The sequence below is a fragment of the Falco naumanni genome, chromosome 7, assembly GCF_017639655.2.
Source record: "Falco naumanni isolate bFalNau1 chromosome 7, bFalNau1.pat, whole genome shotgun sequence".
Taxonomy (NCBI): Eukaryota; Metazoa; Chordata; class Aves; order Falconiformes; family Falconidae; genus Falco; species Falco naumanni.
The window spans coordinates 60,333,674-60,349,624 of NC_054060.1; the positions used below are offsets into that span (position 1 = coordinate 60,333,674).

Genomic DNA, 15,951 nt, shown 5'->3' on the forward strand with positions numbered 1-15,951 from the left:
TTGGGATTACTCAGATGAGTAAATGTTCATCAGTGTCAAGAAATGATGCTGTGCTTTAGCAGTAATCCTTATGGGACCTGGGAAATTTTAGGTGGGTGTATATGTGTGTATATATATAATCAGCTTCACAACTATGTGCAGGGTTTTCACCACCTACGTTCACGCACAGACACACCCCCCCATGTGTATGTTGCTGCACAAAAAAAAGGTTTGAAGTGTATAGTGCAGCTTGCAGTTGAATATACGTTTTCTATAATTCTTAGCTGTACCCTGCGATCTGTATTTTAGCATTTTGTGAAACTAATGGTGCAACACCATTTCCCATTTAATTGATGAAGTTAAAATGCTTGGCTGCTAATGAGTGTATTAGCAAACAATATACCCTTAACAAGCTTAAGCAGCTCAGGATTTTAAAAAGCAGCTTACTGTCCTCCTCATTTTTATAAGACAAAATGTACTGCCTTCTACAAATTGCTTGATCGACTGATGAAGTACTATAATTATAGTTGTATTGCAGTTTTGACAAAGCCACAATAACAGATTGTAGTTTAGTCCCCACTCTAGGCACACAACTCTTTGCATTACAAAACCCAGTTTTACTGGTCTAATTCTTACTGAGAACAAAAGGCACCTGGAGATGTTAACTATATACTAAAAGAAAACTTGGAATCTAGGAAATAATAATATTGAAGCATGACTTTTTTTTCTCGCAGTTAGTTCATTGGGAATGGTATCTAATGAAGAGTTGTCTAAAGGCTTGCTTGTTTGGAACTAATTAAAGACAGATATCCTAAATAGAAAAAGGATCATGGGAATTACATTAGGTGTCTGGAGACTTGTTATTCTTTTGGTACTCTGAGTAGATTGTGGAAGTTGTTAGGGATTCAAGAAATAAGGCAAGCTAATAAAAAGTTCTATTTTTCTGGTTATTGGCCAACTATTGTATTTTTGTTTGCAATAAGATTTGTGCCAACAGGCTAGGGGCTTGAATAAAACATTTAAACATTTGTGCATTAACACATTATGGTGAAAAGAGAGTCTTGTGCTTTCACTCAGTGCATTTCAGCCTTCAATTAATGTGAAAGCACTACAATGCCTATGCAACTTCTCTTGCCTAGTGGTGCACCATTTATCATTGCAGTTTTACATTGACCTTGACACCCACTTCATTAGAATAAAGATTGTCTACCATTTAGGTTACATTGTTCCTCTGCACAGAGACCCCATGCAAATTTCTGTTCAGATAGAAGAGCTGTGAGCCTGTCAGAGGTCATCTGCATTAAATGATTGCAGCTATTTTCCAACTGCTTCTTTTCATTCTACTCAATTCAGGCTAGGAGGATCAATCAAGCCCTCTGCCTGAAACAGTGGGACTGCTGGGAATATAACTGTTTTTGGTAGTAGTGGATATGCCCTAAACAGTATTAAATATTTAATATAAATTCATTAAAGGGCATACAGAGTCCTCAAAAAGATATTACATTTATAGTAAGATTTAAAGGGTTGGGATCACCTTCCTTAAAAAAAAGGCAGAACAATGGGTACCCACTGCATAATTTTTTAATGTAGGCAAAATTTAGTTCATGAAGTTGCTTAATGATTCTTTCAATGTGTTTATTTCTCTAGCTGTCACAGAAAGGAATGCCTAGTAGAAGTGTAATCCACATTTGCTACTCTGTCAAACAAAAAAGCAAGGTGTTTGCAGGGGTTTGAGACAAAAGCGCTAAGATTTGTTTTGGTTTACAGGCAGGCACCCATACGCACATGCACTCTTACACAAATGCATATAGTAATATTGTGCTTATTTGTAAGGGAGAAAAGCAAATGGAAATAAGGTAGCACTCGCTGTCTTGAGTTTTCTGAGTGATATAATTGGAATTAAATTATTAATGGGAGATACTTAAAAAAGATTGTTTTATGATCTTCTATTAGAGAATTTGCAATTCATTTTAATATTTGTAGTTTGATTTATATCAAAGATAATGCAATCTATGTCCAATTAACAATACATAGCCAATGTAATATGATTTCCAGATCATGCAAATGGAATAAACTAGAAGAGGAAAAACTGATTCTTAACCTCAGATGTAATTTGCTGTGTGAGTTCTGGCAATTTTAAATGACATTGCACTTTTTAATTTTTCCAAAGGCTCAGCAGCAAATTTATACCAATCAAGAAAGCCTATTATTAATTTACAAGGACAATTGTAGGAGTCTTTATAATTTCCCTGTGCAATTATTTGTCATAAATTGCTAATAGTGAAATACATGAAGTTTGCAAGAAACTGCAACTGCTATTTATCTAGACAGATCACTCAGCCCAGATCTTGAATGTTGTCCAGAGGTTCTAGTGCTATTGACAGCGTAAGAAATAAAACCAAGCTTCTGGACTGTTTCTGAAATATTTCACACTGATAGTACCAAAAAGGTAGAAGCATTAAGAGCTATTGTGAAGGGTAGGCTGGCCTCTAGCAGATTCCTTCACTTTGCTTGTATACGGCTGAGCTTTGGACCCTGGACTTTGGAATAAAAAGACTCTTTGTTCATCACTGAATGGCATTAGGCATGGGCTTCCTAAGGGGCCACCATGAAGCCTAGCATGAAGAGTGCAAACATTATCCAGATAGCAAAGTGAGAATGTGTGTGAAGAGATGATGGACAAATATTGCTATATGTGCATTGCTATATGTTTTTATATCTTTATATTACGTATTGTGGTGAATTTGCTTGCAGACTATTTGCTTAACTTAATGTATGCAGTATATTTTGCAAGTGTGTGCCAATGCTGACTGTGCATGCACTCACAAACACACAACGTGTGTGTGTATGTATTTGTGTCTGCAGCAGTCGAAACACCCTGAAAGACAAGTTTTTTAAATTTAAAGATCCAACCCTGGTAAAAACTAAAACTGCAGGTCACTCAGCCCTGATCTCAGTTGTGTATCATACAGTGCCATTTGACGGAAGATACTTTGTTAGTATGCGAATGATGGAATGCAGAACATCTACAAATAGCACACCCTTATTCCAATAATGGAGAAAATTCACTGGCTTAATTCTTCTGTACTTCGTAGCCATAGCTCCACTGTGTGTTCAGTATGTCTAGTCTCTTTTCACTATAACCAACAGAAGCACCATACAAAAGTCTTACAATGGATGTCTTAATCTCTCTGTGTGCTTTTAGAGCATTATTTTGAATTCCATCATGAAGGCTTTTTTTTTTTCTTTTTTTTTTTTCTTTCCTCTTCTGAAGTTTTATTACAACAACAGAATTCCCAGGGAGCTTTAGGGGCAAGGTTCGCATAATATTGCCCTAAAGTTTTGCTCGAGGGGTGGAATCCGCACCCCAGTCCTGATCATCTTTTTGTGGTGTTTCTCTTTCTGAAAGATGCAGTGCGTAGTCTTACAGAGTTGTTAACTGTGTACAGATTTTTTTATTGTTTAGCAGACAGTGCACATCTACGGACCTTTCATGATGATTTCTTTCTCTGACCTCTCAGTGACTAGGCATCTTGTTCCTTAACACTGAGGGAGGCTGAAAAATGCTTGAGTTGCTCAATGTGTGCCTTCTATACCAGTTTCAAAATGGCTTATTCTTCTGGTTTCCATGGTGACAATTAACACTGTTACAAGGCATTGTTCCAGTCTCCATTTGGGCAGAATTTTCGGGTGTGATTTTTCACACAAAAAATGTTTTATATAATTTTTTAAAGGAAAAAAAAAAAAAAAAGAAAGAAAAAGATGGGGGGTGGGGGGGAAAAAGGCCCAGTTTAGTATAAAGTGTCAAAAAATGTGTCTCAATCAAGCCTGCCTGGATTTCTTAGAATATTTTTATCAGGGGAGGTAAGGTTTTAACTTGCTTTGTTTTGGAATTCAACTTCTTGTGGTTTAAATATTTTTGCCAAACTTATTCTCAGATAAAAGCTACTGTCTTTTTATAAATTCATCTATTTGTCCTTTGAGAAATATTGATTGTACTGAGTGAGGAGGAATAAAAAGCCAAAATTCTTTAACTTACACAACAATGTTTTGAATTTCTTTTGAGTGGCTTCAGGAACACAAAACCAGCCATGCATGCAGGCAGCTAATCATGCTGTAAATATTTTGCAGTTTTTCCAGTATGTTGTTGTTTGGGTTTTTTCCTCCAGTTTTTTAATATGCCAGGTGTTGTGGGAAATTAAATATTACTCATTTATTTATTATCGTGGCTGTTGCAAGAAACCTGTGACTTTAACTTTCTTAATCTCGTTTTTGGCTATTAAACAGTAATCTGTATCATAGCATCCACAGACTGTCACAATGGAGCAGCCTTTGCTCACTTAAAGCTGAGAAAAGAATGAATTTGAAGATTAAATTATCTTCTCACCACAGGATTAAGTAGTCCTACCAGACTAGGGTTGTGCAGCGCTGATAGAGCTGGTAGCTAATTTTTCCATGCAACTGCCTAGAGTGTAGGTGTTTAATGGATTAAAAAATAGCATTAGCAATAGCATCTCATGCTATCAGTTCTCAGACTGTTCCTCCTGTACATTAAGCTCTTCCCTTAACTTAAAATACACACTGCATGTTAAATATCCAGGACCAAAACAATACTGACTCTCAGTCACATACCAATACATCTAATAATGAACTGAATTCTTTCATCTTTTACAGTTACAGTATAATGCATTTTCTATCAATCAGCACTTTCATCATGCTTGTTTATACAGTAGGTTACACGGTGACAAAGACAGAGCACGTACATAAAATCTAGCTTATTTATTTTTTAATGTAATAACCTTTTATAACATCTGTCACACTATTTGGATTATACCGCACTGAATTATTTTATCTAGTCCAAAATTAAATGAAACATCTTCTGTTTCTGTGTTAACAAGAGCACTGTAGTCATGAAACATGCCATGTATTTTATTTCTTCATCCGTCCTGCACTGTCCAGGCACATACCCGGCCCCGGTCCAGGCAGCAGCCACTGCCAGCCTAAAACAGGTGATGAGCATTCAGTGGCTGTGCCTGCACCAGTGTCACACAGCTAGAGGACTCCCTCAGTCTATTAATTCACTTGACAAAAGAAAGGGAGTCGCACGAACTGGATTTCAGTGCCTAGCAAATTGGACTCTGGATTCCCCTTGATATTACATGTACTTATGGAAATAATTATGCAAATCCTTTTCAGCTATATCATCTTTAAATAGAAATCAGATTACATAAAGAAGATTGTAATCTCCTCCAGTAACCGTTCTAGCTGAAAAGGCAATAATACAGGACCAAGAAGCATACTTGTTGAACATTTTAGTCCAATAAAATGGTGTTGCCTCTTGGCAGATCCAGTTCCCCAGTGCCAAACCTGGCTGATGCCTCCTGTTGTGCATTTCTAAAACCTTAGCGGCAGTACACCGAGTATCAAAAGGCAGGTTCTTTATAAACAATTCCTTGTTTTTTTACCATGCATATTCATGTAATTTTGGATACGCAGACACCTGATCAGTGTTCATTAATAATGAGAAATGGTTTAAATCACCTCATTTAAAACATTTGCTCTATGATCCACAAATGACTAATATTTGCTGAAGTTTACATAATACAAATGATGTGCATGTGTTGTGTAAATGAGAGATTAAAATATGAAACTAACAATATGCAAACATATGCATGGAAATGCTGAAGACCTGTTAGCTGAAACAGTGATTTCACACCTTTATTATTTTCTTTAAGCTGTCTCCAATTGTATTTTTGCTTTGTTTTCCTACAGAGCATGTTCTTGGATCTGGCAAAGGCACCCATGTTTTAAACATTCCTTATTCTAGTTTAATTTTTTTATACTTAGCCCAGTTATTAACATTTTCAGTATGAGCTGCTATGACAGTTTTCTTGGCTGAATTTAAAGCAAAGAAAGCCTAATGTTTAGGATGCAATTTGCTAACAGCGATGCATAATTTATGTACGTCTTGTAAACACCATTGTAAGAATATGTGCTGAACTCTTCTCTTGCAGTAAAAGGTGCAGTTTTGACCGGATCAGAAGTTCTGTTTCTCTGAGTGTTTGATACATAGGAGGGAGAGGGGATTAGCTTAACTATGTGTAGGGTATGTATATGAGTGGATGCCTGTGCATTAAATTTTATGTTTTTATTTACTGTACCGGCTACTAAAACATAATTAATCAATATAGTAACTATTATATTTAATACTTAATTCAGGTTTTAAGGGAATACAGGTTTTAAAGAGATTTATTTGCTAATGTGTCTGTAGATTAGAATACCTTTTTATAGAGTAAATAAGTAATATACAGCTAAAATATTTAGAAAGCCATATTAAAGTAATTTTGGAAGAAACTTCTGGGTTTATTTCTATTTTCCCTGTTTGCGTTTTTTCTTTTTAACAATAAATGACATTGCAGGAAATAAAAGGTATGTTGAGCTTGAAGAATCTATTGGACTGTATGAGCATTGTGGCTGTTCTCGTTTGTGTGTCATTTCACTGCTCCTGTTGGTTGATGCGATGAAAATCAAGTTTCTTGTATTGTGTTGTCAGGGAGTTATGTCTAATTGTTTTTCTAAGGCAAAACTTTCATGTTTTCATGTGTAATAACATTTCAGGCCCATATATGAGACAGAACCCACAATGAGAGAGAGAAGAAATAAACTGTACAGGAAAACATAATTATGAAATTCTTTCCTTCTTGGGTTTGTTTTTTGGTGGTGTTTTTTTTTTTTTTTTCCTATGGAAAGCATCAGTGTTACTTGCTGAAGTAGCACATTTGAAAAAGGCACCACTGATTTAAATGAGACAAAGGCAGATCAAGCTTCAGATGAGTGTTAGTGAATATTACCGCACAAGTGAATATTGTGAGTGAGTGAATATTACTATATGTAATCAACTGCTAACTGCCTGCATAGGTACATCACCAAGAAGACCACATACGTGGTACCTAAATCTCTTGTGATATATCATGATATGCTGGTGTGGTTGAAAAAAAAAAAAAAAGACACAGTGAGCATGATCGTAACTGGGCACATAGAATTAAAGTTTAATTTTATAGAGGAAACTCTTTACAGTGGCTAATGTTACCTATTTCTTTTCATTTTAGAGATACAATGTAGAAATGTCAATCAGGCATCCGAAAAAGATGGAACTGCTTAGTAAGGTTGAAGCTCTGAAGAAAAGTGGTGTTTTACTACCAAATGATCTCCTTGAAAAAGTGGATTCAATTAATGAAAAATGGGAACTGCTTGGGGTATTTGCATTTTTATTACTGTTTGTGGGTTATGTGTACATTTTTGTGTTGAAGTACGCTGTCTGTCTGATTTCTAATTTGAGGCACAAATATCTCTCTCTTTCAATTCACCACGTACATTTCAAACAAGCTACTCATGCTATTATAAAAACTCCACAGTATTTTCCTCTTCTGTAGATTTTTTTTTTATTCCATGCTTGTCTCCTGTCTGACTTTAATAATTTTAGTTCTTTAATACATAAAAAATGTAAGTAAAATATGCCATGTATTACGGGTATGCACCAAGTCAACTATAATGCAGTATATCTGATATACACTGACTGTCATGCTTGAGTGAATGTTAATAGAATTTATTCTGAAGGTACATGTTAGAGACATCTACTGTTTAACTATTTACTATACCCTTAAGATGAAAAGTGGGGTTGTCACTGCATATTTCAGGTCACACTGATGGCTCAAAAACAAATACACAGATTCAGTACAAATCTGAATACCTGAAGCTAAGAATACAGCCGGGATAGGTTTCATGCTGCTGCATTCAGCACACTTTTGACAAAAGCCAAAAAAGTTTCATGTAATTCATTTCACGCTATGATGGGCTGGGTCTCAGCCAAAGAGTGAGATACAAGAATCTGGCAAAAAAAGCAATATAGTGACTCTGTTACCCAGAGACCAGTGATGGCACCGTGCAGGAGACACTATTGTCCTATTGTTGTAAAACAGCTGAGAGAGAGAGAGGTCAAACTATATATTTTTCCATCCACTTCTCTCCTTAATTGCCTTCACTTCAAATCAAGGGTAAGATAAATTTATAAATTACTTTAAATGATTAATTATAGATGTGTGATATTAGCAATACAGTTACATTGCATAATTTTGCATGCTATTATCTTAGTTTGAAAAACATTTCTAATATATTACAAGTAAGCTATACATGCAACCTGCCAACAGCATTTTAAATACTGACTTGTGTTGCTTTAGCTTATTTGGTAATGCAATAGCCATTTGAGAGGGTGGGGCTTTTTTAGTTCAGCACAGTTGTTTCTAATCGCTTGATTCTCTAAATGTGCAAATTGTCAGAAAATGTTATAAGTTGCCTTATGACTAGTGAGCTTATTAGTTTTTAATTGTAGTCTGCAGCAGCATCACAAGCATTTTAAAAGTATTTGAACATTAATAAATTTACTGATAAAAATGGGGCTTATTAACGATTCTTTTGTGTCTGATCATGACAACTTGTATTTTTAAAATAATTTCAGTTGTAAGCCTTGCATTTATGACATTCAATGTCTTTAATCAGTTAATTCAGTGGCACTGATTAAAGCTGGTAGGATATAAAACTGTGAGACAAGCAACTGATCATAATTCTGAAAATCAAGAATAACTCTGTCTCAAAAAAGATTGAAGCCCTCTGCTTCTCAGTCTGTTAAAATCAGAATATACCTCTGGATGAAGTTTTGCCATTAATTTCAGCATTTACAGAAAAATAAAATATAACTATTAGAGTTTTCCTGCTAAATGCAATTTCATGAATAATAAGCAGAGTTTGATAGAGTTTTGTTTAATTTAATAAAAACCTCTGCAGAAACTAACAGCACTAGGCATACTGTTTTAATTGGCATGATTACGTTTTAATTGGCATGAAAAAAATTAAAGACAAGGATTTTAACTTCTAACAATGGTAAAATAGAGGGATATGGTTTTTAATATTACTTTCATCTAAGGTGAACAGTGTGGAATGGAAATACATTAGAATGAAATGTCAGTGGTGCGTACAGTTTAATCTGTGAAATTTTGTCCCCTGTGCTGAATATTACTCTGTCTCAATTGCATATTAAACAACCCTATCAAGGCAGGCATTGGCATCTGCTGTGCTGACACAAATTGTGAATTAAATGAAATTGATGTCCTCTGTCGTATATTTATGAAGACGGACCATTCTCTGAAGTATTCTGTTTATGAAGAATTTATGATTGCAAACTGTTCCAGAACAAAAAAGTGGCAATAAATTCTTTTTTGTGACCCTACCCTCCAAGGGCATTGATTTCACCTCCTGCTGCTACTTTTGTTACAGCATAAAAACAATAGCTAGCACTGGATTCCACTGAGGGTCTTCAAATTATCAATATTTGCACCATGAAAATAGAAGGGTGGTGCCAAGAAAGCATGTTTTTCAGTTATGATCTCCTAAAGATGTTATTTACAGAATGCCACATAGTAGATTAATGTCTGTTGGTCTAATTTTATTTGTGTTTTAAAGCTTATTTTTGGAAGCTAACTTCATTGTTATAAATTATATTCCAGTAACTTTCTGAAGCACGTATTTTCAACAGAGCCATTCTGTGTCACCTAAAACTGTATCTTCACGTTACAACAATTAACCACTGCTAATTATCAGTTTAAAAGGTTATTGGATGTGGTTGTCAGTGTATATTCAATATTCTACAATCAGTAACACAGATCTAGTGCTTATAATAAGTGTCAGCCTGACAGCCTCTTATAGGTCAGATAAAATACTGCCTGGCATAGAAGAAGCAGGCAACAGCATATCTCCCTTGTGATGTTAAAGGATTGCCTTTCAAAATCCTGAAAAGGAAGGTAACTTTCTTCCCCTGGCCTCTTCAGAATATTCATTATGCTCACAGCGCCCACTATCAAAATGTTATTCAGCGGTTCTTTTCTTAGAAATACTACTTTGAAAAGCTGTAGTAAATTAGTTTCATTAGCGGTCAGAGGTGAATGTTTATTCTGGCCCATTATTTTTAAAGTGGATGGTTAACACAGAGAACTTAAATCTGAATTTAGTTGCCTAAATAATTGGACTGATGTTCAGGAACATTGAGGCTTTGCAGTTTCTGGTTTGTTGGTGGCTGAACAAGTTCACTCACTTTTAAAAGCAAACCAGTGTTTGTGACCTAACTGCTCCTATATGCAACCTCAGGGCTACAGGTTTGGGTACCGGGACCTGACAGTTCTCAAAAAATATTTCAGTGTTTCCCCAAAAACTTAGACGGTACCTTGGGTAAGAGTTTGGGGAACTCAGTGCTTGCCAGATTTTCTGTTGTGGCCTAGAAACCAGTAACCCTCATGGTCATAGGTGTCTAAAGCCATGGACAAATTCTGTGGAGTAACTACTTGACAAAGTTATGTACAATTTTGTCCCCTCTGTCCATAGTTGCTCTTAATAAACATTGATTTACCATGCTTCCAGCAAAGTCACTGACCAAGAGAGAACAGCATAAGTGAGAAACAAGGATACAAAAAATGAAATTGATTGAAACAAGAAAAGAAAGAATTAAACTGATTGATATGAATAGTAATTATTTAAAAGCCCACATCTGTAGTCATCTAAGAGATGCTTCTTGTTGCACATTAACCTGTGTATGTTTTGGTACGTAAGACTAATCTATGTTTTCTTTATCTGATGCTTTAGAAAACCCTAGGAGAGAAGATCCAAGACACAATGGTAGGGCACAGTGGGTTAGGTCCACGTGACCTGCTCTCGCCTGAAAGCGGCAGCCTGGTAAGGCAGCTGGAGGTCAGGATCAAAGAGCTGAAAGGGTGGCTGAGAGATACAGAGCTTTTCATCTTCAATTCCTGTCTGAGACAAGAAAATGAAGGAACAATGAATGCTGAGAAACAACTGCAATATTTTAAGGTAATAAAAAAACAATCATAGTTTTCATAGAGAGACTCCTCTTTATGGTAGGATAAAATATTTATCCTATACATAACATAATGCAGTTCATGTACATATGTGATCATATATTCATATTTTCATCTTCATTTATGTACTGTGTTCATTCATGTTGATTTTATTGAATCTTTACAATAATATTTATTCCTTAGACTTTTTGCAAAAGAGAGCTGTAGAGGGCTTATCACATGGCATTGGAAAAGCAATAGTATTCTTTCATTCTACTTCACTATGAAGTTGAGTTTTGTCACAAAAAGCTTCACTCCGAATTTCACTCCCTACATCAGTTAAATTAATTAATGTGTTGCATGACCATCAGCTTAATAGCCTATTTCTCTGCACATATAATCCAAGAATAGCCTATTTGAGGTCGCATTTACAGAGGTATAAATTTAGCATACGTGAGAAAACATTCAAGATTGTGGTGAATAGTTATGTAGAAAAAGACACATACACTATGAGATTTGCATTAATCTAGGCCACACCTTACACCTAAGCCTGACAGTTTATGGAAAGGAAGGAAAAGAATTGTAGTCACAAGGCTGTATTCAGATGGATAAGCTCTTTCAACTGAAGAGCAGCATTCAGCTTTGGAACTGACTTAATGGAGGTTGTATGTTTTGTTCCATGCCTCAAAAGTAGTGGGACCATTTAGGAAAGATGGCTATTAAGTTGGCAAACAAACCTGGTAGAACCATGTGATTTTCTTCTGTTCATAGCTATCACTTCTAAATAAACCCTCACCTGAGTCATCATTACAGGTCACTTTACTCTGCAAGTGATCTTTGACCAAAGAATAAGAAAGGAATCACGAGTAATTGTTGAGCCTTAGAGGTAAAGAGGTTTTTCTCTTCCACTAGTACATCAGGGTATCTAGGGCAACAGCACTCTTAAAGTGATGGACAATTTATTAAATACTCACCTCAAAGGGCATGCTGCGAACACTTTTAAACATACTTTTTATACAAGCATTCAAGAAAATAGCAGCAGAAAAATTACTGTCTTCTCAATTAGTCATTCCTTAACTCTTCTTTTTCCAGTCATATGGATTAGTGAGAAGATTGTGTCAAAGTAGATAGAGTTGATAGGGTTTTTTTTTCAAGTTCCTGAGTGTGTCCACTTGAATGCAATTTAAAAATTTCTTATAACATCTATTTATTTGTTTTTAAATTATTTGTGGTCTTCTGCTAATGGGGAAAAAAAATCGTGCTGATTGTTCTATCACCAAACTTCAAAGCTAGTGATTATGTAGGACTATTGATAGACCTGCAGAACTTCACAGCAGTAGATCCATGTCTTCCAAAGGAAATGGTAGATGCTTTTTATTTCTGTGGAAAATTATGGCATTTATTTAAGTGCATAACTGTGGATTTAAAAATTTGATTTCAAACACTTATTTTTAAATATACATTTTATACATGTATGGCTTAGACTTTTATGTAGAGAGATATATATATGGACAGAAATACCATAGCAATGTTACCTAGTTATTTGGAATGTGCATAAATCTTTTTTTTGATGAATGAAATCTTTTAGTATGTATATGACATCATGTCAGGCCAACAGCTTTAGAGATGTTAAACAGGATAGTACCACCCACCATGATGTAACCAGAGTATTTCATTACTCGGTTGATTATCTATTAATTACATAAATAATGCATTAATTATTTTCAAAATGGTAGCCATTAGAGTATAAAAAATAATTACCTATCAAATATGGTGAGAGCACATCACTTTGTCATATATATTAAACCATCTTTGTCTCATTAAATCTGAAATCCACTATAAGTAAGTTTTCCATTCTTCACTGATCTCCTGGGGAAGTGTATAAAAGAGAAAATGGATATAATTAACAATACTGCGATGTATAATACATATATTTGAGGAAGAACATTTAGAACATTTTCAAAAACATTAGCTATGCCACTAGTAGGAAACCTGCTGGGGTTTAGTTTGACTTACTTTCCACTTAACTTAAGAGCTTAACCTTATTACTGCTTTCACTGTGGTAGGTGAATCATTGTTTCTTAATGGAAATTTATTGTGCTGCACCATCCTGATTATACACATAGCAACTGTACACAGAGAAACATTTTTAATAACATAAACTCAACAATGCCTTGATTTTCATTCCATAATGCTATGATTTAAATTACACTTATGCCTTAGGAAAAACAGTTATTTCATTTTTCAGGTGTTTTCCTTTCCTTTTGCAATTAGAGGATGAATTGAATGTATAGTTCACATGCAGTTGGGACCCAAGTTGAGAACAATGGGGTGGGAGGGGTTGTCAAATTCACTTGTAGGAAATAAAATGCATGGAGATTAAATTACTTTCCCAGGTTTTAACAGCAAGTCAATGGCTGTGTTAGGGTAGAACCCAGCTACGGTGACCCTGATCTTTGGCGCTAAACGCAAGGCAGCCATTCCTTCCTTCCTTCCTTCCTTCCTTCCTTCCTTCCTCCCTCCCTCCCTTCCTGCCTGCCTGCCTGCCTGCCTGCCTTCCTGCCTTCCTTCCCTCCCTCCTTCCTTCCTTCCTTCCCTCCTTCCTTCCTTCCTCCCTCCCTCCCTCCCTTCCTGCCTGCCTGCCTGCCTGCCTGCCTTCCCTCCCTCCCTCCTTCCTTCCTTCCCTCCTTCCTTCCTTCCTTCCTCCCTTCCTTCCTTTCCCTTCTTCCTTCCTTTCTTCCTCCCTCCCTTCCTTGTTACTTCTCAATATATTCCATTTTCACATCTGATTTAAAGAGACTGTTTTCTTGCATTTACCACTTTTTCTTGTTTATATTCAATGTTCAAATCCTGCTGAGTACGTTTGGTTGATTTTTTTTCATTATTATTAGCATATTTAGACGTTAGTGTTAGCATATTTAGATATTAGAATTACTAGAATACTATTAGTTAAGGTCATTACCCAGCTTACGGAAGGTCCTGTTTTTCTTGGTTGTGTGGAAACTATGCGGTATACTTTGGTCAGCCCAGTGATCTCTGGGCAACACAACGTGCAGCCAGTCTGCAGAGCCATTTTGTTACTCATTCCAGCAGCTTTCACTGCTCCTGGTTGCCTCAAACATGTTCATATTTAGTTATGAAGGAGAGGCATGGACTTTGCTTCAGCCTACAGTGACACTAGCTGGCCATTCCACAGCAGGGTTAAGTGGGCTTCCTTCCAAGTGTAGCCTAACCCAGGCTCCTGTTGAGAAGGGAGAAGGAGTGAACACAAGTTGCTCATCAGTAAAGGGGGAAGGGTAGGTATCTTACTCCTGGTTTCTTTTCTTCTGTTGCAACATGAAAAACCCATGAATCTGGACTGAGAAAATCAAGAGATTGACTTAAAATTTGTGAGATCTCTGTAACTATGAACATGCATTTATTTTATGTATTCGTCCTTTTTATTTCTGTTCTGCCTTTTGAGTGCTTCAAGTTCATGTTTTCTTAGCTTTTCTGAGGACCAGAACCAGTAACATGCTTTTAAAATGAAATACAAGATTCTCAGGTAAACACTGAATTGTAGCAGCTGTAAGACCTAATGTCATGAGACTAATAATCAGCATAACTGATTTCCTAACCTAATGATGTATGGCAATTTTGTGGGTCAGGAGAGATTTGGAGCAGGAAAGAATGAGGAGCAATAATAAAAAGAATTCACATTCTTCCATGAAAGTTTTAGCAAATTTCATTTGAGTGAGGTCCAGCCAGAAATTTGTGTGCGTGTTGGCTTGTAAGTAGAAGGAAGTGTTCTGCCACATTTGCTTTTATGTGTCTGGGTCTTCAAAAAGCATGTTTTTTTCGCTGCAAAAATGCCCTCCAAAAGACAGCAAGGGAGCCTAAATAATTAGTCATGTATTTCTGTCACTTGCAATAAAACTGATGACTTGAAGTGTTCAATATAGAGAAAAGACCCATCAGCATCAAAAAGGTAGTTGTGATGGCCTCAGCTCACAGACCATCTACTCAAGAACAAGCTTAGACTTGCAAGTATCAGTTCATCTCAGAATCACTTGTCAATCACATAGAACTGGGAAAGCTTCTATTGTTTTCAGTAGCAAGATTCATAAAGAATCCTGTTCTCCTTCCCCTCCAAACTTGGAGGGGAAACAAGATTTTCCTGTTCAGAACAGGATTTTAGCAGAGGTTTTCTGCTAGATGGTGTTCTTTGGCAACAATAATGTTTCATTTAATGTAGTTTTCTGATCTGGTTTTATTTGAAGCAAAAAGCAACATGCTGTATATATTGTTATTCTTGTCTCCTTTATAAAAGAGCCTTTAAAAAGGAGAGACCTGTTTTTCAGCAGTACTGAAAGCTTATGGTTCTCATTGACTTTAGTCAATGTGTTCATTAAAGAAATCAGACTACTTATTCGCACCAAAAAATGCTGGAAATGTTTTCTCATTTAATATTTCTAAAAGTCAATGGTCTATTGACTTCCATAGCTAGTAGTATTTGCAGCCATTTCTGTTTGCCTTGTAAACAGTGTAAATTATCTGATGCTTGTAACTATTTCTAATGACTAGACTCATTCAGAAATGTATGTTTTCATCTTCCACTAAATTTGTGACTGAGCATACCAGATGATGCAACATAATTTTTTCAAAAAATATTTTTCAGCACGGGCTCTTATTTCTCCAATGACAAAAGCAACTGAACTTTTTGATTAAACAATATAAGTCGCATTGGTAATTAATAATCAATCAGTTACTCAGTACTTGTTATGATGCTTTTCATTTTAATGGAAAAGTTTGCATGAGAGTCAGCACTGCACATCTTAAACTTACAGTTAAACATAATTCTATCAAGTAAAACACAAATGAGTTTAGGAGCATATAAGATTATGGCCAAACTTAAATCAAAGAAAAGTATTAACTTTGAGTAAAGGTTTTGAGAGTCAGAGATTGGAGAAAAGTGCTGGCTGTTCCTACAGGTGCCAGGAATCGCTTTCACTACTGCATTTTGGATCCTTTACAATTCTTGGAATGATGTTCCTGGCAGAGCTGTAATCAAAGAATTACAGAAATTCAATAT

General features: G+C 35.9%; 1 protein-coding gene across 2 annotated transcripts in view; it reads left to right on the plus strand.

Moving 5' to 3' along the window:
* Window positions 1–15,951, plus strand: part of AKAP6 (A-kinase anchoring protein 6) — a 287,788-nt gene that overhangs the window by 227,300 nt on the left and 44,537 nt on the right. For both annotated transcript variants that reach the window (XM_040602103.1, XM_040602104.1), the window contains exons 10-11: window positions 7,089–7,235; window positions 10,669–10,893. In XM_040602103.1, the coding sequence (XP_040458037.1) occupies window positions 7,089–7,235; window positions 10,669–10,893 (372 nt within the window). The remainder of the gene's footprint in view (window positions 1–7,088; window positions 7,236–10,668; window positions 10,894–15,951) is intronic.